General features: G+C 36.3%; 3 protein-coding genes across 3 annotated transcripts in view; 1 reads left to right on the top strand and 2 right to left on the bottom strand.

The window, feature by feature from the left end:
* Positions 1 to 3,259, top strand: part of LOC129237657 (uncharacterized) — a gene marked incomplete at its 5' end in the record, with an annotated part of 40,909 nt that extends 37,650 nt beyond the window's left edge. Inside the window, one exon of the mRNA XM_054872534.1 lies at positions 2,189 to 3,259. Within this exon, the coding sequence (XP_054728509.1) occupies positions 2,189 to 3,137 (949 nt within the window). The remainder of the gene's footprint in view (positions 1 to 2,188) is intronic.
* Positions 3,260 to 5,939: 2,680 nt separating this feature from the next.
* On the bottom strand, positions 5,940 to 18,374 carry LOC129236413 (ras-related protein Rab-1A). Its single transcript, XM_054870787.1, has 5 exons — positions 17,960 to 18,374; positions 7,305 to 7,425; positions 7,183 to 7,230; positions 6,872 to 7,099; positions 5,940 to 6,798 (listed from the first exon to the last, which is right to left on the bottom strand). The coding sequence occupies exons 1-5, from the start codon at positions 17,977 to 17,979 to the stop codon at positions 6,601 to 6,603; spliced, it is 615 nt and encodes a 204-aa protein (XP_054726762.1). The 5' UTR covers positions 17,980 to 18,374; the 3' UTR covers positions 5,940 to 6,600.
* A 1,390-nt stretch (positions 18,375 to 19,764) lies between these two features.
* On the bottom strand, positions 19,765 to 20,868 carry LOC129253002 (AP-2 complex subunit sigma). Its single transcript, XM_054891215.1, has 3 exons — positions 20,757 to 20,868; positions 20,543 to 20,692; positions 19,765 to 20,365 (listed from the first exon to the last, which is right to left on the bottom strand). Exons 1-3 carry the CDS (start codon positions 20,757 to 20,759, stop codon positions 20,090 to 20,092), a joined length of 429 nt encoding a protein of 142 aa, XP_054747190.1. The 5' UTR covers positions 20,760 to 20,868; the 3' UTR covers positions 19,765 to 20,089.
* Positions 20,869 to 25,322: the final 4,454 nt, after the last annotated feature.

The raw sequence follows: 25,322 nt of genomic DNA, 5'->3' as shown, positions 1-25,322 counted from the left end.
TGATGAGTTGTTGGTGGTAGCGATGAGAATTAACAGTTTCACCAGGTTTCAACAACTCATAGTAAACGACACCCTGCTGATCCCACCAAACAGCATCGTCTTGCGTCCAAAGCGATTAGGTCTTGATGAAGAAGTTGATGGTTGGCCGGGATCGACCCATGATTTTTTTCGTTTAGGATTCTCAAAGTATATCCACTTTTCATCGCTAGTCACCACAAGATGCAGGAACGACTTTCTTTTATGCCTAGCCAGCAAGATTTCGCATGTGTTTTGGCGTCGCTCCATCTGTCTATCGTTCAATTCATGGGGTACCCATTTTCCGACTTTTTGGACCTTTCCCATGGCACGTAAACGCATGGAAATGGCTGGTTGAGTGACACCTAACTGCTCGGCAAGCATTTTTTGCGATTGGGTATCGTCCTCATCCAAAAGAGCCTGCAATTCATGGTCCTCAACTTTTCTGGGCCGATTTTCACGCTTCTTGTCACTCAAGTCAAAATGGCCGTCTTTGAACCGACGAAACCAGTCTCTGCAAGTTGTTTCCGATAATGCACTGTCACCATAGGCCTCCACAAGCATTCGATGCGATTCGGCAGCCGATTTCTTCAAATTAAAGCAAAAAAGTAGAGCTTCCCGCATAAGCTCTTTTTTTGGCACAAAATTAGACATGATTACGCAAGGAAAAAAGTGTGTTGCTGTATGAAATCACTGATGATGTGCAGTGATTGATGTAAACAGGTGTCTAACCCATGCAAAAAAAAATATGGCATTTCTATGGTAACTTGATATGCTCACTAACGCCGTCTACGAGCAATCAGCGGATTTAAGCTTATACACCTGGTAGACAACTCCCTTTCGTACTGTCGAATGCCATCCCAGAGGTTGTGGACTCGAATACCACGTAAAGCACGGTCCTCGCACTTTTCCAAACTTACCTACTTTCCTAGTTTCTAAAAACAAAAAAAAATAAAACAAAATTTGATTTGAACAAAAATTTGATTCCGCAACCCCAAAGGATAAGGTACAATCCATACTTCTGCACAAAAGTCAGCACATCATTTGCATTGTGGCTGATAAAACAAACAAAAAACAACGAAAACGGCACAGTTACACATTGCATCAGTGGCGCTAGCAAGAGGAAGCGGGTAATCGCGGTAATAACGCCGACACACCAAAATTTAGCGAAGTCCTCAACCATCTGTGTGATCCTTCTGACAGAAAAATGTGAAACACAGATGGCGCTCTTAACAGTTAGAAGGCGTTGACAGGTGGGCATTCTCACTATTTAGGACTGGTAGCGGCAGGCTAATCACCTACCCTGCCAGCAAGCTAAATACAGGGTTGGCCATATTAAACTGACCCATTGAGTAACCCTATAACTTTTTACTGTAATTTGAAATCTAAGGTTTACGTCAACAAGCCAAAGACACTAGGCGCACTTAAGGCCAATATCCGACGGGAAATAGCCGCCATATCGGCCGAGACGCTGGCCAAAACTATGGAAAACGCCGAAAAACGGGCACATTACGCTATACGAGCTAAGGGCGACCACTTGCGCGATATCATATTCAAAAAGTGATGTAAACGAATCTCCTTGAACTAAATTAAATGTTTTTCACAATGAAACACAAAAAAATGTTTCTTTTTCCATATTTTTTTAATAATCACATGGGTCAGTTTAATATGGCCAACCCTGTAGATTAACGAAACCAACGCAAAACTGAGTTTTGTCGGGGCCCTATGCTCCCGAGTGGACTGAACAAGGAAAAAAAAGCTCAAGGTAAGTGGACTGTACCGCAAAATATGGGATAACATTTTTATTTAGAAACCACCGGGACCCAACGCACCCAACGCATTTACCACCCATATTCATGTGTCATTTAATAGAAAAAATTGTAAATGGTTGTGTGAGATGTTTAATGTTTAGTTACGAAGTATTTATAATTAAGCTGATTTTGGGGATGCGACAGCATGAGGCGCTTAAAATATTATAGAACTCTGCTGAACTGCATGTGCGCTGCATGAATAGCCTTGTATAATAATTTCAATTGTTTAACATATCGATGCACATACATATGTACCTACATTTTAATATACCTACACACATATCTCTGTAAATAATATCACTTTTCTCTTCTATCCACTAATCTCCTCATTTACTTTACCTTTACTTTCCGCCTTTCGGTAGTCCCATCGTTCTAATCGCCACCTTTCGCACGGAACGTTACTACGATGACACTGAGGTGGCTGTGTGCTTCACATCAGCGGACACTTTTTGGTCAGCCTTCTACTTTATTACTAGCATTACAATATTCTTTGTTTTGCCCTTCATTGTGCTGGTTTTGCTCTACACCGCAATTGCATACAAACTTCTGCGTCGCAACATCGACTTTCATCGACCCACCACCGCCGCTCACGTACCATCGACCACCTGCTTAAGCTCTGTTATACTGCGGCAGCAGTCGCTGAATAAGCTACCATTCCAAATGCCACAGCAAAATAGCGCAGGCGCTCAACAACTAAGCACCGGCATGCGCAAACATCGCAAACAAGTGATTTTCATGTTAGTCGCCGTAGTTGCCAGTTTCTTTCTTTGTCTTTTGCCCTTCCGTGCTTTCACATTGTGGGTTATCGCTGCGCCTACGGAGGATATCGCCGATCTGGGCATTGATGGTTATTATGGTGTCCTATACTTCTGTCGCATAATGTTCTATCTGAATTCTGCCCTCAATCCAATACTCTACAATCTGATGTCATCGAAGTTTCGCACTGGATTCTGGCGTTTAATTATCTCCTGCAGCGGCCGAAACACAGAACGTACTATCGGGCGCCGTAATAGAGGAGCCGCAACCACAACCACGACTGCAAATAGCCAGCGTCAAATGAGAGCCAAGCAATCAGCAATGTTTGACCAACGGCGTCTCAAATTCAAGCGTGAATCAACATTTGTGGTAAGCTCGTCCATTTCCACATCGTCAGGCACGGAGCGGAGCAGTAGCGTGTCGGCAAATGCCGTTCGACCACTTATGGTTCAACGATCGGTCGTAGGTTCGGCAATTATCGATATAACCCGAAGTACGGTGACAAGTGCGTGCCCATTGGAAAGTGATGAATTTGTAATGCTTGAGAAAAATTAAAGTTTACCACACTTATTTATGTATATGTATGTATATGTATGTTTGTACAATGCGAAATGAAATGCATTTTTAGTAAGACTGATAAACCTCAAAGTCAATAATATTTTTCGTAAAAAGGAGCTGCCTGCGGTCCAAGGATAAAATGTTATATGAATGTTATTATTATGTAATGGCTTCCTAAACAAATGTTTGTAAAATATAATCATAGAAATTAAGGTCATAAATCAATATAATAAATCGCCCATTATTACAATTAATCTTCCTATTATTACTGAACTACTATTAATGAAGAACTTCAAGCCAAGAGGGTATAATACTCTTGTATCAAGGTTCGACTACGAGTTATGGTACATAAAATTTAGCTGGGAATCGTCAGCACCGAAAACTTTGCTTTACAAATTAGTGCTTTAAGGGGGGGGTAAGGGATAAAAATCGATTTTTTTTTTTTTTTGCATGTTATTGTAGTAAAACATTTCAAAAATACCGTGTTAAAATTTTAAGTCAATCCGAGCAAAACTTTTTAAGTTATAGAGCATAAAGCCGAGCCGCCTCAAACATCTGCCGAGACGCAGCAGTTGCGCGCGTAGTCCGTTACAAACTTTAAGGGGGTCTTCTGGTCTCCAGCGAAAAAAAAATCGATTTTTTTTTTTGCATAATTTTGTTGTATGTGTATGCGAGAATACGCCACAGAAAGAATTTTTTGAAAATCGCATTTTTTCACATTTTTCTGGGCACCGAAGTGTACCCTCCTCCGGCCGTTTTATCATAAACTTTATCTTTAAACGCGTTTCCCCGAAAATCGTGTTTTTTAAGCATTTTGATCACACTTTTCATAGTAGTTATACTCCGATTTCAATGGTTTTGGTCTTAAAAGGTTCGGAAAACTTACCGCTAAGTTTCCCCGTGTACGATTTTTGAATTTTTTTTTCATTCCATTTTTATAACCTTTTAAAGTTCAAAAAATGAGCAAAAAAAAATTTTTTTGCAAATTGTTGCATAACTTTTGAAAAAAATTTAAAAAAAAAAATCTGTCACGGGAAAACTTAACCAGGGCAACTCTGAAGACAACGCATATCTAATTTTTGCTTTCTGATTACCCAGGTGGAAAAACCGTGACCAAAATGGAGACCTGTTTCGTTTGGAGGTGGACGTCTTCAGCGCCATTTCAAGGTCGCGGGTGTTAATTTTTTTCAAAGTCAAAACCATTTTTTAAAAGCCAAGACATGTACCTTTAAAATAAAAAAAAAAAATTTTTTAAATATTCACAGGATTTGTCACAATCAATCCCCAAAAAAACCCTTCATTTCAGGGCCTCGAGACCAGAAGACCCCCTTAAACGTGGTTTTCTCGAACCTTTTTTTTTTAAAGTGCGTAGTCATTGGCATTTGAAAACTACTCAACCGATACTTTTGAAATTTTGCACACATATTTAACATATAAAAAACCTCCCCCCAACGTTTTTTTTTTCGCCATTTTTTTTTATATTAAGGTGGTTTTACACCTACAAAATGGCGGCATTTTTTCGTCAAAAATCACTTTTTACTTCAAACGACTACCAAATGGCTGAAAATGAAAATAAATCGTCAAAATAAACGTTGGGGGGAAGTTTAACTCATACTTTAACTAAATTATTCGATTTTTTTGATTTCAGATGATTCTACGCTGAGATATGCTGACTACTGCAAAATGTATTTTTGAAAAGACGTCTACGTAAATGTGCTCTCATTCGCTCATTTTGCAATATTTTTACATGAAAATTTTATCAAATATTCTTGAAATGTTACTTTATAATATGCAACAACTTTTAATAAACTGACTTGAACCGTTTCGCTACAATAAAATCATGAAAAAAGTGTTTTTTTAGCGTTTATCCCTTACCCACCCCCCCTTAACGAAATAATTAAAGTGGAGTACGCCGTAAAGCTTATTCCTGGCCGTTTTACGCTAATTATAGAGTTCCAGGCTTTCTTTTTTAAATTTCTTCTAGGTTTCTTTTTCAATTTCTTAAGGGGGGACCCTCATTTATCGGGTCAAAAAAATCGATTTTTTGGAAATAATTTTAATCTATTCTACAACTATTTAAGAATATACTTTCAAAATTTCAAGTCGATATCTGTATTTTTGAAGGAGTGACAAAATTTTTAACAGGACGCGACGGGTGGCCTGATCGCCTGTATCCAAAACTTTAAACGCGTTTTTCTCGAAACATCATTTTTCGATTTTGTGTACACAATTGAGAACGCTGTATTGAACCAATCAGGCTTTACAATAGCTCATTTTAAAGATAATTAAATTGTTTTCAATGTGACATTAAGTGTTTTTTTAAAAAAAAAGATTTTCATATTTTTTTGTAATTTTAAAGACAATTTTTATGCATGAAAAATCACTTTTAACATAAAACTGGGTAAAAAATATCAATTTCGACATTTTTTTTTAAATCAAAATGTCACATCGAAGGTATTATCCTAAAGTTTTAAAAAAAAATTGTTTTTTTTTATTTCAGAAAAAAATTCAGAGCGCTAGAATGTACACAGATAGAATGAGGTGCCATGGACGAGGTGTATATTTCCATACTTAAAATGTTTTTTTTCTTCTCCGAAAATTTTTGTAGACAGTCAAGACATTTATTAAAGTACTTTATGAATTACAAAACGTTTGAAGTTATTTTACCTGAGAAAAAAATTCCCAAAAATGATGCATTTTTCGACCGTCTAAATGAGGGTCCCCCCTTAAACTGTGTATGCACCCACTTCTTGTACTACTTGCGCAACTTCGCTGGAGCATAAAAAAAAACAACATTAATTTAACTATTTTCAATTAAATTGCGTATGTCGTATGTACTTTTTATTTATTAAGTTAATAAACTAATATTTGCAGCAATTCAGTTGCCCAGACAACCAATAGTGGTCAGCTGGACTATCGAATTGGCTTATAAACACAAAATTTTATATACTATGGATTTTTAATAATTATAAAATGGTAGGGGAAATTTCAGACGCCCGAAAAGACACTACATCATAACTTCATTAATATGATACGCTCACACTTTCGCCCCCACATCTCTTTGCATTTTCATTCCCTCCGTATTTACGCTTTTGTTTACATTTAGGTTTCATTTAAACATTAGTTATAAGTATCTTACTTAAAGTTTTTCGCGCTGTTTGTTGTGGTTTGTTTTATAGGTTCGCCGTCATAACATTACTTCATGTTGCTATGTACTTAAAAAAATGTGATCTTTTTTTATTTCTTATGCTTCTTTGTTGTTATCATCGTAAATTGTGTTCCCATTTTCATCTGTGTCATTATCGTTACCATCGCATTACAAATGTATTAGCTCAGCAGCATAATCATTTGTTTCTTTATCATCACCATCTTTGTTGTGATATCTTTTTTATTTTCAATTTTTTTTTTTATTTTAGTATAATAAAATAATGTGTGTATATGTTTTCACATTCGGAGTTATTCAGCAGCAACCGGACTTGGTGTTTTCCACTGGACGTCCTTGATCAATTTTAACTTTACTGGCATTCTCAGTGGCACTTGAAGGCGGCCCAACACGATTCTTTATCTCAGCAGCCATCGTCAGAAAAGCCTGCTCAACGTTCGTTGCGTTTTTTGCTGATGTTTCGAGAAATGGAATGCCTAATTGATTTGCATATTCCTAAAGAGGGAATACAAATTGAAATGAAAAATTAATTATATAGTATAGAGTGGCCTAAATGCGAACAAATTACCGCAGCTGTTGTTGTATCGACGACTTTCTTTGTGGTCAAATCACATTTGTTGCCCACCAACAACTTGTTCACATTTTCGCAAGCATATCGCTCGATTTCCTCTAGCCATTGCTTTACATTGTTAAAAGACTCCTGGTCTGTGCAATCGTACACAACAATAATACCGTGAGCGCCACGATAGTATGACGAAGTGATTGTACGGAAACGCTCCTGTCCAGCAGTATCCCACTGTTCAAAGTATAAAAGAAATGTTTACATATTATTTTTTTTTTCACGTTTAAACAATACGACACTACAGTTTGGCTACATACAATTTGCAACTTTATAGTTTTGCCGTCTAATTCAATGGTTCTGATTTTCTGTAAATTAATAAAATTCGCATTAGCACTCGCAGGATTTTATTGTATATATTTCTCATGCAAAATGTACTTACAAAATCAACTCCAATTGTGCTGATGTAACTCTCTGTATATGTGTCGTCGGCAAATCGCAACAAAAGACAAGATTTTCCTACGCCCGAGTCACCGATCAGTAGAAGTTTGAACAAGTAGTCGCTGTGAACAATAAAATTGGATTAGCATAAAATAGGTTACTTATAAAATAAATATAGTAAATATTTTTCACTTGAAAAGTTATAGAATAAGATCAGAGCTTTGTCGCTTCTACTATTGCTTTGTACTATTTGCTTGTTTTGAAAATGTGATCAGACCCTTGCGTGAAATGCCACGAACAATCTGCGATCACACGTCGCTAATTCAATAAACAAAATATTAAACACCTGTACCCATACAGGTATAGATCTGCTAATTAACGATACCCAGGTAGTCGCTATTGTAAGAGCAGTTTAAGTTTTACAAATATTTGGCTCTTTTCAACGTAAGAATACATTTAGTGCGAGTAAAGGGTCTTTTTGGAATAACTTCAAGACGCACACCACAAATAGGAGCAGGAGTTCGGCCAAGCACCCAATAAAGGGAGTAAGCACCAATTATATAATATGTACATAGAACTTTTGATAAATCCGAACAAAACATGTGTGGTACCCTTCACCCGAAGAAAGAAGCTAGGTTTAGGTACCTTAAAACTAGCGGGTGAACTTACCCGACGATATGAAATATCTGGAAGTAATCCTGGATAAAACCTTGGCCTGGAAAAATCATTTATCATACATCACAAATAAAGCTTTGAGAGCAACATACACGTGCCCAAGACTTAACGATAAAACATGGCGTCTGCGGCCTCTAATGGCATGGTCTTATAAGCCAATAATAGTACGTCTCTTTGGTATGATGACCAAAAGTAGGCCAAATTACAACTCAGATGACACTTAGCAAGGTATACAGAATAGCCTGGTTTTACGAATGGTCACTGGACAATTTCCACTCCAACTTGTAGCCAAACGGTCGGCAACTAGTGTAGCTCTAAGGCTTCTTAATCTATTTCATCTTAAAGAAGGCAATCTTTCAGGGCATGTAAGAGTTCTTGGTTCAATCCTGAACTCTCCGTGCCAGACTGTCTATGACAAGATGAAAAGAACACTAGAGCTCAGCAAGAATTTCGGTCTGGTCATCAGTTATTGATCTGGACAACGTTTATTTTCAACAAGACGGCGCTACGTGCCACACAAGCAACGAAACCATTGATCTTTTACAGGAAAAAATTTCCCGACCGTGTTACCTCTCGAAGAGGTGATCACAATTGGCCACCGAGATCTTATGATTTAACACCTTGTGACTTTTTTCCTTGGGGCCACGTGAAAGAGAAGCTCTTCGCCAACAGCCCAGGGTCGATTCAAGACCTCAAGATGGAATTCGTGAGGCTATCGAGTACATAGGGCAACCATTTTGCAATTTCATGAAAAGGATATTGTCCTGTAAGCGTGGTCGTGGTGGTCATTTGCCTGATGTTATTTTCCACTATTAACGGCATACCTTCCTCTTTATAATGAAATAAACATCCGATCATTTATACAGGGTGGGCCATGTAAAATTTGCTTTTTGAATCGGATATAAAAAAAACGAATCAATATTTTTTCAAACTTTTTTTTTATTTTGAAGATTGAACATTGTCATTTATGAATGAAAAATAATATCGTTCAAATGACTGCCACGACTGGCTTTACAGTAGGCCATTCGATCAACCCAATTTGTAAGCACATTTTCGATTGTTTGGGCTCCAATTTCATGAATGGCAACTTCGATTTCGTGTTTTAAAGCATCAATCGTCTCTGGATGGTTCGCATAGCATTTGTCCTTAACGGCTCCCCACAAAAAATAGTCGAACGGGCTTAAATCACAGCTCCGAGGCGGCCAATTGATATCGGAATTTCGGCTGATTATTCGGTTTTCAAAACCGGTAGCCAAAAGTTCGAGTGTAACTTTGGCAGTGTGACAAGTTGCACCGTCCTCTTGAGACCAAATGTCGTCCATGTCATCCTCTTAAATTTTTGGAAACAAAAACTCGTTGAGCATGTCGCGGTAACGCTCGCCATTTACTGTAACCGCGGAAGAAGAAGACTCACAGCAAACGCTATATGGCCCACCCTGTATTAAAAAATAGCATTTTTCTTTGAATATCAAAATAACCGCTTATTAAATAACCCTATATATTTAAAAAAATTTTACATGAAAGTATGTACAAAACTACGAGTCGCAATTACTCAATAAGCCGTGTAGGCTTCATCGTTGTCGAGTATAGCCTGGTATCTTCTTCATGGTTTGAACCAGCTTTTCTGCGTAGCTCGTCGACAAATAGGACTAGATTTTGCGAACTTGACGCACGAGTTGCTTTAAATCATGGACTAGCCTTCCGGCAAGATGTGCTTTCATAGTTCCCCACACATTTTCAATGGGATTGGCATCTGGGGAGTGGGAAGGCCAGTCCAATACTGTGACGCCATTTTCTTGTTTTGTTGTTTCTCAATGTGTTTTTCTGAGAGCAGTGGTTTTGATGATGTGGGACGGTAGAATATGTTCGCCTCCTTCAGTTGACGTTCGATGGTGTTGATAATACTCACATCTATTCCCTTTTTAGCATGAACTGATCGTGCTTGGGGTAGTCACAAATGAGAAACACGCTTAAAAAGTTGGTCGATCAATTTATCCTGCTTTTTTGTCGTCACTCGCTTCAAGTCATCAAGATTTTTGTACACCTTATACCGCTGATTCCACATAACAACAAACTTTTTTGGTTTTTTAATCACTTTTGCAGCCGCGGCGTAAGATAATTTCGGCCCTTTTGAATGCGTGCATAAAAATACCGCCTCAAAACGCTTCGCGTACTTCTCACTCATTTTTATTTGGTTGCGTTTACGGGAAAGTTACGAACGACACTAATCTGAGTTAGCACTGGCGTCGTAGCCCTTCAGTGGGACTCTTACGCAGCAAAAAATAGAACGAAATATATCTTGTAGTTACAAGAAAAAAAACGGCTCTTTTCTTCTGACACAGACTGTATTTTGAATTGAAATTATAATATAACTTACGCTAAATGGGAATAAGGACGTGTTTTGATGCGTTTTTATAGATACGTAATATTTATTGGAGTATATATGTATACATAAGAGTACACTGTACTGCATACAACAGAACTGGTTAGGACTTACGAAAATATCTGACATATTATAGCACTTTTTTTCAATAGAAATATGGGAAAGCTCCCAAGTGTACCAAAGTTCACACTGTACATTGATTAACAAAAGAAGTTTGTTATTATAATTTAACCTTATTAAAACGTCAAAGTTTTATTGTTTGTTTCATTGAAATTCAAGAGATATAAATCAAAACGTTGCCAGAAAAGTCGAATTTCTCAATATTCTCCGATGATGTGGCATCATCAGCCTTATCATAAACCAGATGATTGTTATTTTTATAAAACGGATGTAAACGGTCATCATTATAAAACTCGAAAGCACATAAAGTATGCTGATGTTGCAACTGTTAAGAACCCCGTAGTCTTGGACGATATGATTGACTCAACTGCAGGAACTGAAGGAAGTTCAACTCATTGCTGATGATGATCAAACTGATAACAATAAACCTGATGATGAAGAGTACTTTCCGTCTGGTTCTAAGTCTTCAGAACGACACATTGTATCAAATTCAGATTTTCAGGATCTTTCTCGTGATTTACTTCTATCGGGAAGACAATCTGAAACGCTCGCTTCTCGATTTAAACAATGGAATTTAGTTGATGACGACTTCAGATGAATGATGATGATCGAATTTCTTACAGAGAAGTATTCAAAACTGATGAAGAGAATAACAAATGTACCGTACCATACTAAACTCCAAAGGGCCGTTTCCAATGCATTTTTAAGTTTGGAACCAGTTCCGTTGTGTACTACACCGTACCGCACCGTACCATACCGTACAGTGCTGCACTGCACAATACTCCAATAAATATTATGTGTTTATAATGACACTTGTTATCATTTTCATGCTTCGATGCCTACATACCAAATTAGTAAAAAAAAAAATAAAATCTTAAAACTCACACAACTCTATTAATTTTAATTCAATTACAGTCAAATATAACTCATTCGACGCAAAATTAAATTTACTAATTATATTATAACAGTAGTGTACTAAAAAAAATCCTCAATATCGGATAATATCGTAGAAATGATGTCAAAGTTGAAAAAATAGAGAAAAAATTAAAAAAATCCAAATACTTCCGCCTACAGTCTCGTCAGTTGTCATTTCAGAAAAATTGTCAACACACTGTCAAAATGGCTTGTTTTTGTTCTTTCGAACTAAAAAAACAAATTCGAAATCGGATGGAAATTGGCGAAGTTAGGAGTGATTCTTCACATCAACCTACTGAAAAACGGTTTTATGGCCATACACCCCTATTGGAAATTTCTTCTATACCATTTTTCGTAGTTTTACTATACCTACAAGTTGTACTAGGTCTCCATAAAAGTATAAAATCACTGTCGCACAGTGTTATCAATTAAAAATAGAAAATTAATAATAACAATAATACATTCCATACATTCCATAGGCAAGCAAATTCGAGTTTCCAAATACGCAGAAGATTCGTTTCATTCCTTTTGCCATTTTCAAAGCCTGGTGATAACTACAAAAAAATTAATTGAATCAAAGGGCCGCCACACATCCTGCATCAGATTCATGGTTCCCGCATTCATATATTTTGCACCGAAAAAATGTTGCAGTCCTATTAAATGTGGAGCTGCCACAAATGCATTTTCAGCACTTAGAAACTTGCGCCAGTCATTTTGACTGGTACTGGTATAAATGCCAATAACAAAAAATATATTTGTTTTATATACAGGGCCGTCGAGGTAATTCCGGAAAACATTTCGAAAGCTCTGGAGCAGTAGCGTTAAGTCTAAAACCGCTGATAAAGGGACATATTTTTAGTGTATTGTTTCCTGATTGACATTGGAGTGCCGGAGTAAGTGCTAGTGAAACGATGAGTCGAGAGCAGGACAGAAAAGTTGCAATACTAGATTCACTTCGCGCGGGAAAAAGCCCTAAAGAGATAATTGAGTGGTTTGGTTACAAAAAAAACGCAAGTTGTTAAACCCTGGATGGCCCGCTTGGCTGCTGGAAGAGAATATGTGTTTCAGCAGGACTCCGCACCTGCTCACAAGACAAAGAAGACTCAGGCTTGGCTCCAGAATAACCTACCCTACCACTGGTCACCAGATTTTTGGCCACCTTCAAGCCCAGACTGCAATCCTCTTGATTATTACGGGCACATTTGAAGCAAAAGTTAACGCGAAGCCTTATAACACTAAGGACGCTCTGAAGACAACCATCGAGGAAGTGATGACCACAATGGACAAAGAGGAGGTACCTCGTGCATGTGGGCGCTTCAGGTCCCGGCTGGAGCAGGTAATTGCACGAGATGGAGTTTACATTGAATAATTTTCAACTATGATATGTGTACTCACATTATACAATGTTAAGTGCAAATAAAATTATTTTTGAGTAAATAGCCAATAGTTTTGTTTTTAAGTTCAACATTCCGGATTTACCTCGACGGCCCTGTAAAATAATATAAAGTTCATAAAACTGATTGTTTAGTTTCAACTACAAAAGTCATGATATCATTACGGAGAGAAAATGTTTCATGCAGCAAAAATTTTGAATTTAAATTGCAATATCAGCCAATTTGACTGGTCTGGTAAGTCCAGTGCTAGTAGTGCGATAATTCAAATTCGCACATGACGGTCTGATAAGCCATTAAAATGGAGGCAATGTTTAACACGTTCATTCGTGTTTATTTAGGCGTAATTTGTATCAACTGCAACAGAACAAATAATTCCAGTATTGTGGTGTTCCTTATTTGGGATACATAGCCCCATAAGTGCAGAAATAGAGAATATATATTTGGCCTATCACTTTGGCGACAGTTTTGAAGAAAATAGTAATCTTGATCAATGATGAGAAAAACTTTTTAGCAACTCTTAAATCCTTTAAAAAATACCACACGCAATTCAACTGTAGTTATAGCGATTCTAGTCGAAATTATGTAAATTTTTATCTAAATCTACACAAGTGCTTTTATTTTAAATTAAAATGCAAAATATTGACAAGCGTATTTAGGAGTTTGTAAGAAATCGGGGGTTAAACATAACGACTTAAAAATTGAGCGCTAAGCCTAAGCAACTAATTCGTGATCAAAAATCGATTATTTTTACTTTAGGAAAAGAATGAGTTCCTATTTGCGTGAAAGCAAGAAACAGTAATAAATTTTCTCAAAAAAAGAGAGCCAGGATAATCATTTGAAAGGATCAGGGTAGAGTTGGAACTAGGAGGAAAACATATCCCCAAAAGAGAAGGTGTTAATCGTGGGATTTGTTTAAATGATTGCTTCAAAAAAACTTCATAAAAATTAGGACACCTGAAGGAACAACGCAATGTAGTCATTAGTTTAAGAACTGTACGCAAGAAGCTGCAGGAGTACAGCTTGAATACAAGGAAACCCGCGCAAAAACCACTTTTGCCTAAAAAAAGTGAGACTGGCTCGATGGGAATGGGCAAAAACCCACCGTAACTGGACCTTGGAGCAATGGAAAATGGTAATATGATCGGATGAAAGCAGATTTAATTTGCACTGCAACGACTATTTACCGTATGATCGCCGATTTCCAGGAGAACGCTGTGTGGCGAGAACGGTTAAGCATCCTGCCAAATGGTCTGGGCATGCTTTTCTTTCCGTATACGGTACTTTACTCTTTGTTGATGAAATGATGAACACTTTATACTTATGGTTAAGAAAAGTGTCATCTGTCTCTATTTTGTTTCATACAGGGACAGAAAATATTTGCAGATTTCAGAATATCGCATATGGCGTGACCAGAAAATTATTTCCGATTGCGCATGATGAAAAATAAAGTGACTCAACACTGACCAAAATCTAAGGCAGAAGTGAGAAAATTGTTCAACAAGGTATGGGAGCAGAAAATTCGAAATGAAATTTTTGAAAACCCGGTTTCTTCAATGTCCGCCCGGGTTTAAGCATTTATTGCCAGCAAAATTGGTTCAACTGCATATTAGAGCATTTACGGTAATATTTATCAATTTTTTATATCGAAAACAAACGCAAAAGTTACTCGGATGTTGCAAAAATTTTAATGCATAATAAAAATTCGCATGTGCCTACACAGAAAAATTACCTTCATAGCTAAAAACCAATAATTTTTTTCTCAAAAAATGTTCATTTATGAAGTATTATTTTCTATTTTGTAGATGTTTTAATTTTCAGAAAGATTTGGTAAGTTAAACTGCAGTAATTGGGGAAAAAGTGCAGGTGGTTTAATTTCTTTCTTTTCAGGATATATGGCAAATGGTATGTTCAAGGCATTTTTTTCTGACGAAATGAAAATGTTGTTTTTTGTTGTAGAAATTTAAAATATTTCCGACTTAGCCAAAATTAGTTCTATTTCGCCGACTTTTTTAAGATTCAACCGTAAATCTGCAAAGCAATAAAAAAAAAAACTATAGCCATTAATTTCAGCAGCGAAAAATTTATGGATTATTTAATGCTGATGCAACAACAACAAAGGGATTGTTCGTAGAAGCCGTATTATAGCTACACACCACGATTAATGATAGAAAAAGTAGTGTGGAAGTGCCTATTTGATTCAAAAGTGCTTGTATTAAAACAGAGGCGGTCCAGCTTATATGTTGCTGTTGCAAGAAACCGAAGCCAAAATGTAAGTCAATAATCATGCAGTACAACAATACTGCAACAAGTCCAACCTTAACAACGAAAATCGATTATTTAAATTTCGAAATCCTTACCGTGACGGTACAACCAAAAGAATCTCATAACCCTCCCTCCCCAAGGATAATCTGAGAATGCTCACCGACATCCTCACAGGCCACTGCAGACTGCGAAGTCATCTGCACATGATCGAGATTTGGTTTACGGCCTCTTGCCGTTTCTGCGACCAATCCCAGGAGAGCGCTATAGCGCGGGCAAGGTTGAGACATATTGGCTAACTGCAGCCAGAGGAAAGACACATACACGCAATCCAACCCAGCTCTATCCTGATCTTAATAAGGGAACTAGGCTTGGATGGGGTATTGTATGAGTAGAGGGCACAAAAGACCATGAGGTCGAAGTGCAAACCTCATTCATACTTCTAATCTAAATTTCGAAATCTCGGGAACAGCAAGTTACTGCAAGATTTTCCATCGCGAAGAAGAAAAAAGGCGTCCTCTTCAAGGAAAGGGATCCCAACACATTTACCTGTCTCTGTGTTTCCTCCTATGTTTGAATAAATAATACAATAACCAACAACAATTTGGCAATTCTAAAATTCATATTTAACTATTTGTTGTAGTTGTTTTGTAAAAGTGTATATAATCATTAATAACGCCTTGTAAAGTAATAAGTTCGACATAAGTATTTTCGGTTAGGTGCACTAGACAGGGCAAGTTTATTGGGGCGGGAGCTCTTGGTCGGCTACCAAGGGAAGGGTAGAACAACAACAACATAAGTTTTTCGTAAGATTATCATTGAAGTTGTATTTTCCCCGCTGCGGAAAGATGAGGTGATATTGCGAACTCTTTAAAAATTTCAGAAAGGACGGATTCTAACAGCAACAGATCAACGAAGGAAAAGAGAAACATCTACGTGTTCCCACGTAACCGGAACGACCCGGATTTATATCCAGCCAAGGATTGTCACTTTAGCAGCATTCCCCGTGCATGTATGGGGAATATATGTGTGTATGTATGCTGCTAGAACACCGTCGTATAAAACTGGTACAATGAAATTTCGCGGCTTCGCCCTCCAAAGAATTCCGTGGAGGCTGTTGTTGTTGTAACAGCACAAACATTTCCCGTAAATGTTTGGGGATGTTGCCAAAATAACAGTTCTTGGCCGGATATAAATCCTGGTCGTCCCGGTAACGTAACAACGACTGTCGCGGGATGGTCCGGGAAGGTCATCCAAAATTAGATAAAAATGTTGCAGAAAACATTGAAAACACTCACTGAAAATGCGACTGGACAATGAGATTCGAAAATTAGTTCAAACGAACAATCAAGTGATCATCGATCATCATGGAGAATATTTTGAAAAACAATACAACGTTTTCAACCAACAAAGTTCATTGCTCCATTGTTAAGTTAGAAATATTAATGGCAACACTCGCACATTTAGAGAAAATAGCAACAATAGTCATCCAAGCAGGCGTAGAATGTCGATAGATGAACATGGCAGTTAAAGAAATTAAAACAGCGGGGTTTCTAGATTTACCCACATGGAGCTTGAATTGGCGAGTTGCAGTCGGATTGGAACAACACAAGCAAGTTCTTTGTCTTCCATCTTTGAACTTGGAGCGGTTTTTTTTCCAATGATGACATATTCGTCTTTTGTAGGAAACGTTTCCAAAATAAACCGGTCGTCGTTGCAGAGTTTCTAACTACCTAACCCAACCTCCTCCATTTTTCTTGTTGTACTCGTATACTATGAAGGGCACATACTTTTCCTTTTACTTCTTCTTCTTCTTCTTAATTGACGCTCCTTTTACTATGACCAAAAAAATTACTGCTGACACATGTAGAGAAAGCATTTATTATTTTTTCTTATTCTACATATTCTAATTTTCCTCTTAAAGTCAAAAACTTGCGCTGTTTTGTGTGTGCAGAGGCATTTTAAAAGCAAATAACTAGAACATTTCCCAAGTTACCAACCGCTTGAAAATTTTCCAAAAATATTATATGTTCATGTTTTAGAGCTTTTGCAATAAATTCATATGTTTAATGTTAATATTAATACGAATTGACTGTATTTATACTATATTCAGTGCCATGACTTAGAAATAATTGTAGCAACCTCTCGAAAGTGTTAATAACGTTTGGAAATTCTTTTCAACTGTTAAACCTTGGGAATACTTTGCCCAGAAAGTTTTCGCTATCAAAATGCAGTTGATGTAAATGCATACAAAATGCCTTTTCACTCATCATATATGTATGTATGTATGTGTTTAGTTTAAATTGTTCCTCCTCTAATGCATAACACAACAATTCGACAGGGTAGGTATGGAGTTATAGAGATCAAAACGAAAAGTTCAATACACAAAACAGAGAATAAAGCGAAGCGAGGTGGCAGGTTGTAATCAGTTGTTAATGCTCCCAATCAAGGCGAGGGCAGAGTCTATGATTGAGTGAATAGCTCAGAGAGAACCGTGTATAGTAGATCTCTTTTTAACTAGTGACTCATCCGCCCCATAATTCCACAGCATAAAACTTCACTATTTGCAATTAGGCAATATTGTTAATAACAATTATTACCAAACCATTTAAACATTGTACAACTGCAGTTCCAGCTATGATTTGATATCGACTTTAAATGCTATTTCCGTTTTAAATTCCTGCACAAAATGTAAACACTCCCCACATATGAGCGCTGACTGCCACGAAGAGTTATTCGATGCTCATAGTATGTGGTACGACGTTGACGGTGAATGTGACGGCGTGGATAGACGAAATCGAGCGTCATCATCATATCAAATAAAATGAAAAATGACGTCGCAAAAATATTTAAAACGTATATATAATATTATTATGCAAAATTATTATAGAATTAAATATCTGCACTTACTATTCTGGATTCATAGCCATTTTTTGCTATGACTTTCGCTACGTTAGACTGCTTTCTGGGAAAACTAAAACTCTTGTTAAATTTTCTGCTCGTAGACGAATTTGAGCTGTTGTTTTTAGTCTGCTACTGCGCTAATCAAATGATTTTTTCTTTCTTCAGCTGAGCCACACTTTCCACTGCTGTATTTCACCCCAGCGAAGTGTTATATTTATATTTCCTTCGATTCACACGGCTGTGAATATCTTTTATTGGCCTTATCTTGAAACTTATTTTTTGACTTTAAATAAATTCTTTTCTACTAGATATATTGCAAATGAATGCTGTAACTTTTTATTTTTCGCTGGATAATTTTCAACGACGGCAACGACGACGAAAGAACAATGGCGACGAACAAATGACGATGAAGAAAATTTACTACTACATCTCGCTTTCACACAATCAATTACATTCTGTTGTCTTAGTCGCACACACACAAAGTAGCACAATTTTCTGACACATCAGTTGAACGAGTCATATAATCGAATTGCTTATCGATAAATGATTGCTTTATGGCTGCCATGGTTTTAGAAATATTTTAAGTATCATCATCTTAACAATAGAAGGACTCTAATCAAGATGTGGAGAATACAGAGTGCGCACCATTCGCAGATCGCTACATTTGTTGTGAATCATACCTCAATATTCTGAATTTTATATTAATCAAAATAACAAAATTGATAATAAAGCACCCAAATGCAGGGTTTCTACATGTTTTCCAGCATGATGTTTTCTATCATTCTTGGCTATCCACTAGCTTTCCTCTCCTTTTCACTTGTTAATTTTTTAGCCGATTTTAATGACGTCACAGCCTGGGCTGGCAACGGTTTTCGAAATTCGCCATTTTTTGTATTTTGTACACCGCGACTTATATTCTCATTGAAATTGTAACATTCAAACCACCAAATTCCAAAGTTAAAATATATTTAAATATTCAAGGCGAATAGAATATAGCAGGTGGCCCCTCCGAAAACCGTTACTTTATTTTTCGTGATTTCGAGCACCAGCTACGTCATGTACCATAATAATATGCAACAAACAAACAAAACAAACAAAATGAAGGGAAATTACTTGTTTGCAAATATTCAGTGACTGAATTGTTTATATTGTAATTAGAAAATTTAAATTAAACAAATCAAAAACGAAAATAAAGTACCGTGTGATAAATTGTGTGTGTATGTATATAATTGGCAGTTTCTATTGCTTTAACTTACTCTTCTTCTTCACAAGCAACTAAGTTCCCTTCCTTTTGCTTGTATATTCCCGGGGCATGACGTGGCAGCGAATTCGAACGGCGCAATCTTGTATTCTATGATTCTTGGTAAACGATGTTGTTATCCTTACCATGCTTCGCCTTAACAAATAACAATCAGCTGCCATAGTGAACAAAAATTAAAAAAAAATCTTTCATCCTTGATCAGCTGCTATAGCAAATTCGCCTTGTGTAGATTTATCTTAGCATGGATCAATATAAAAAACATTCTTCACCAATTATTGTCATTTGGTTCATATTTCAAAACAGTTTCCAATTGGATCAGAAACCCACTTGATTGCAGAACTTAGTGGAGCCACGCAAAGGCAGGTCTGTCCTATGTAACAACAAAGGGAGAGAACAAAACGAAAGTACTGATAGATGAGATTTTGCCCACAATAGATCGTTAGTTATTTAAGTTCCCTTCTCGTACCAGCACAAGAATCTAAATCGCGCTCCGTTAGGGTGGATACAACGGACGTTATTAACAAAAAAAAAATAATAATTGCAAAGTATATACATAATTTATATCTACACATATTTGTTTATTTAAATATCATTGTGATTTTGAGTGCGAGCATATACGTAATGCACATTCATTTATATTATGTCTATAATAACTTTATTTAACCAATACTTGTACCATGACCTAAATGGGCCAACAAGTAGCTTGAGAAATATACATATACTAACATAATAGTAGGGAACAGAAATTAAAAATTCGAGAACAGAGGTTCGACTATCAAAAACTCCGCCATCTGTTAGGTTAACATTACGCTTGTAGCGTAACTAAATTTTGGAATTAACATACATAAATGGAATGCGTAGATGGCAGCAGCTTCTTATTCCAGCGAATTGAGGGTCAATAACTGTTTAAGCACCTTTGTCTGCGACGTTTCTCGTATCTCTCCAGCTAAGAACATTTCATCTACTACTGTGTAAACTTTATAAAAGTTGAACACTAGATCCAGTTCACAGACATTATGGAAATACTCATTGAGTACTTCCACAAAATTGTGTATCGCTTCAAGGTAGCACAAATTATTGTCGTTAACATCAACGCAGATGCAGAAATAGAGGCCGGCATAACGACGGTACACAATCTTGAAGTTTCGAAACTGTCAATATAAAAATACAAACTTTGTTCAAGATAAGAAAATTATTTTATGTTTAAAGGTGCATGAAACATTCCTTAAAAGTTGTGTTGCCCAGATCTTATTCCAGGTCAATCTGGTAAGAATTAAGAATGCTACATGCCCAAATTAAAATAAAAAATGTGTACATTTTCCACTCACCTCGACAAAATTTGTGTGCTTTGCATCACGCACTGTCACCACTGCATGTACTTCTTCGATCAGTTTTTGTTTCTCGTCATCATCGAAGTTCATATACCACTTTGCTAAACGGGTCTTGCCAGCGCGATTTTGTATCAAAATAAATCGTATCTGCCAAAGAAATTATTGCATACATAATTATTTAACTTGGAGGGGCGTTGCCCTGCTTACTTACCATGATTTTCGACGACTTTTGCGTTATTGGCTACTCCAGCAAACAAATCAGTCAAAATTCTGATAATGAATTTCACTGATTTTTTTATAATATGCATGAGCAGGGTTGCAGCACAACTCGTATTCAGTGTTGTTCACAGTGTACAGATACTAACGGTGGCGACTTCTGAAAATGGCACTTAATATTTTGCGATTTTAACAACCGGGGAACGTCATAAGTTATAGTAATGAAAGCAAATAAACAAAGAAGACAAATGAAAGCGAAATTAATTGTTTGTATTCGTTTTTTTTCTAACTTCAAACGCAAGTCGACTGTTCGAACTGCATTATTTTCTGCATTCTTTTTATCGTGATATTGACGTGAAAACGTCTTATAATTCGATTTAACAGGCTGCACGCACGAAAAAATGTGTCGTTACCTTGCTCATTAGTGTTACCTTGGTCATTAGTGTTACCTTGCTCATTTGTCGTTACCTTGCTCATTGCCGTTACCTTGAATGAACTGCAAGCGAAAGCGCGGAACGAACAAAGCAAACGAACGGCAACGTTCGACATCTTGCTCTCTCCTGCTTAAGTGAGCGTATATGTGTATTATGTACATGCGCATATGTACATACATATATAAATTCACGTATTTGTATTTGCATATGCCTTCTTATTGATTATTATTAATTTGATTTACTTGAAGAATTTAAAATAAAACCAAGTTTGTTAATAATACCTGTTGTTTTAATGTTATTATTTTTTTTTGACGTGATAACGTCTTATAATTCTATGTAGCCAACTGCACGCACGAAAAAATGCGTCGTTACCTTGCTTGAACAGCATGTTATGTTATGTTATGTTATTTTATGTTATGTTATGCTATGTTATGCTATGTTATGTTATGTTATGTTATGTTATGTTATGTTATGTTATGTTATGTTATGTTATGTTATGTTATGTTATGTTATGTTATGTTATGTTATGTTATGTTATGTTATGTTATGTTATGTTATGTTATGTTATTTTATGTTATGTTATGTTATGTTATGTTATGTTATGCTATGTTATGTTATGTTATGTTATGTTATGTTATGTTATGTTATGTTATGTTATGTTATGTTATGTTATGTTATGTTATGTTATGTTATGTTATGTTATGTTATGTTATGTTATGTTATGTTATGTTATGTTATGTTATGTTATGTTATGTTATGTTATGTTATGTTATGTTATGTTATGTTATGTTATGTTATGTTATGTTATGTTATGTTATGTTATGTTATGTTATGTTATGTTATGTTATGTTATGTTATGTTATGTTATGTTATGTTATGTTATGTTATGTTATGTTATGTTATGTTATGTTATGTTATGTTATGTTATGTTATGTTATGTTATGTTATGTTATGTTATGTTATGTTATGTTATGTTATGTTATGTTATGTTATGTTATGTTATGTTATGTTATGTTATGTTATGTTATGTTATGTTATGTTATGTTATGTTATGTTATGTTATGTTATGTTATGTTATGTTATGTTATGTTATGTTAATAGGTCTATCGATAAGTTCGTGCGGTTTTACAACAGATGGCGTAACTTGATTATTATTCCATCGATCCACATTTCCAAACATTCATTGGAGAGCTACTGTCGTAAGGCACAAACGTCAGTATAAGTTTTTTATTTGAAGCGTAAACAACAATATTTTTACCACACTTGAAAATGTCGAATTTCGTGCCAAATAATGTGTTTTTGCGGGGAATTCTTCTTCATTATTTTAATATGAAGAAAAAAGCAGCCGAAAGTCATCGTATCTTGGTGGAAGTTTATGGTGAGCATGCTCTAGCTGAGCGAACGTGCCAGAAGTGGTTTGCACGCTTTAAAAGTGGTGATTTTGGCTTGGAAGACGAAGAACGCGAGGGTGCGCCGCCAAAGTTCATGGATACCGAATTGGAGGAATTGCTCGATCAAGATCCGGCTCAAACGCAAGAAGAGGTTGCAAAAACTTTGGGAGTTGATCAATCAACCATTTCCAAACGTTTAAAAGCCATGGGAATGATCCGAAAGGTAGGCCATTGGGTGCCGTATGAATTGAAGCCAAGAGACGTTGAACGCCGTTTTATGGCATGCGAACAACTGCTTCAACGGCACAAAAGAAAGGGTTTTTTGCATCGAATTGTGACTGGCGATGAAAAGTGGGTCCATTACGACAATCCAAAACGTCGGGCAACGTATGGATACCCTGGCCATGCTTCAACATCGACGTCGGCGCAGAATATTCATGGCCTGAAGGTTATGCTGTGTATCTGGTGGGACCCGCTGGGTGTTGTGTATTATGAGCTACTGAAACCGAATGAAACGATTACGGGGGATGTCTACCGACGACAATTGATGCGTTTGAGCCGAGCACTGCGAGAAAAACGGCCGCAATACGCCGATAGACACGACAAAGTTATTTTGCAACATGACAATGCTCGGCCACATGTTGCACAAGTGGTCAAAACATACTTAGAAACGCTCAAATGGGATGTCCTACCCCACCCGCCGTATAGTCCAGACCTTGCGCCATCCGATTACTATCTCTTCCGATCGATGCAACATGGCCTGGCTGACCAGCACTTCCGTAATTACGATGAAGTCAAAAAATGGATCGATTCGTGGATTGCGGCAAAACCGACCGAATTTTTCACAAAGGGAATCCGTGAATTGCCAGAAAGATGGGAAAAAGTAGTAGTAAGCGATGGACAATACTTTGAATATTAAATTTGTAACCATTTTACGTCAATAAAGTTTCAAATTTCGAAAAAAAACCGCACGAACTTAAACATAGTCCTATTATGTTACGTTATGTTATGTTATGTTATGTTATGTTATGTTATGTTATGTTATGTTATGTTATGTTATGTTATGTTATGTTATGTTATGTTATGTTATGTTATGTTATGTTATGTTATGTTATGTTATGTTATGTTATGTTATGTTATGTTAGTTATGTTATGTTATGTTATGTTATGTTATGTTATGTTATGTTATGTTATGTTATGTTATGTTATGTTATGTTATGTTATGTTATGTTATGTTATGTTATGTTATGTTATGTTATGTTATGTTAAAGTATATTATGTTATGTTAATGTTGACTCATTCTCTATATCCAAACAAAATATCTATCAAACAAATAAAATTAAAATTTTGTTTTGAAAATTGCAACCATTTCATCAATATTTTCTTATGACGTTATCACGTTAAACTATCGTCAGTAAACCGACTTTACAGACAACCTCTTTTTTTTTAAATAATATGTGACCAACTCACTATCAATTTATTTTAAAATAAAATGATAAAATCAACATAACAAATTGAATTTTATGCGCCATTTTATAATTCTATCAATTTTTATAATTTTTATTTCACAATGTCAACAAAAGACAGTTCAAACACAATTTCTCCCAAACTTCCGGTGGAAACAGTTGACAGTTCTCGCATACATTTTTGTAAAAGTTCCATGATAAAGAAAACAAAGAAAGCATCAACAAAAAGCAGGCCACTTTGAAAATCAAGAAACAATAGCAAAATCAGCTGATCTAATGCCATCACCTTGAATAAACTCGTTTTGATACTGAATGCTTGCATATCACTAGAGATGTTGCGATACTAAAGAAGCATCGGTATCGGTAGCAAACGATGATTAAGAAGTGAGTATCGATACCGATATAATATTGGAGTTTATATTTTACTTATTTGATATATAAAGCTTTTGATATTGCAGTATGTTAGAAATAAAACACAGACGAATTATTATGAGAGGTACACTTACAGTTCAATCTCTTTTTTATACGACCATAGATAGAGAGATAAATAGATTTGTTGGAGGTACCTCATGGTCTTTTGTACCCTCTACTCATCACAATACCGCATCCAGTCCCATGTTTGCATATATTTCTATCTAATAAACGTATGGATGCCGTAACGTATCATGATCACATACTGGGATTGATTTCGGCAGAGCTCAAACTATAAAACGAACAATTACGAAGCAGAACCTTATGCAGTATCGGGATGTGTATCAACAGTACTACCGCATACAAGGCGAGTTTATAGATGCGTGCGCTAGAGAAACGACAACATTTACAGATATTTTGTTTTGCAAATGACAAAGTTTCATAGAGAATGTAAACAAATAAATAAGACAACAACGAAGAAGCAGGGCAATTTGACATTACAGCAGTCAACAGCAAAAAAACCAATTAGCTGCTGTAAGGACAAGGCGCATTTATTAAAGCTAGTGATACTAGACCAACAACAATGCCTTGTACGTTTGATTGTCATAGCAAAGTATTGGCAAAGTAGAAAACAAAGAATGACTTTGCCTTGTTTCAGTCTGGGTTGATAGCCACATGGACACGGTAAAAGGAAAAACACAAATCAGCTGATTTACCGATACCACCTTTAATAGCTTCGGCTTAAGTAGGGAATTCAGCTTATGTGGTTTCGCTTTGGCCACATACATAGATATCGAATATCGATATAATTGATATCGCAGCAAAAGTAACGATATGAAAATTATATCAACAGTAATGC

This window comes from Anastrepha obliqua, chromosome 1 (genome assembly GCF_027943255.1).
Source record: "Anastrepha obliqua isolate idAnaObli1 chromosome 1, idAnaObli1_1.0, whole genome shotgun sequence".
NCBI lineage: Eukaryota > Metazoa > Arthropoda > Insecta > Diptera > Tephritidae > Anastrepha > Anastrepha obliqua.
The sequence above is the reverse complement of the archived record's forward strand: the minus strand, read 5'-3'. Positions and strand labels throughout refer to the sequence as shown.

Bases quoted from the DNA above. Each gene is read 5' to 3' on its own strand.
- LOC129236413 (XM_054870787.1), bottom strand. From the start codon at position 17,979: ATGGCTATGAATCCAGAATA. The intron at 7,426-17,959 runs GTAAGTGCAGAT...TATTGTTCACAG, and splicing joins ATGGCTATGAATCCAGAATA to CGACTACTTGTTCAAACTTC. The intron at 6,799-6,871 runs GTAATTTGTTCG...TTCCCTCTTTAG, and splicing joins TCGATACAACAACAGCTGCG to GAATATGCAAATCAATTAGG.
- LOC129253002 (XM_054891215.1), bottom strand. The intron at 20,366-20,542 runs GTGAGTGGAAAA...TTATATTGACAG, and splicing joins AGCACACAAATTTTGTCGAG to TTTCGAAACTTCAAGATTGT.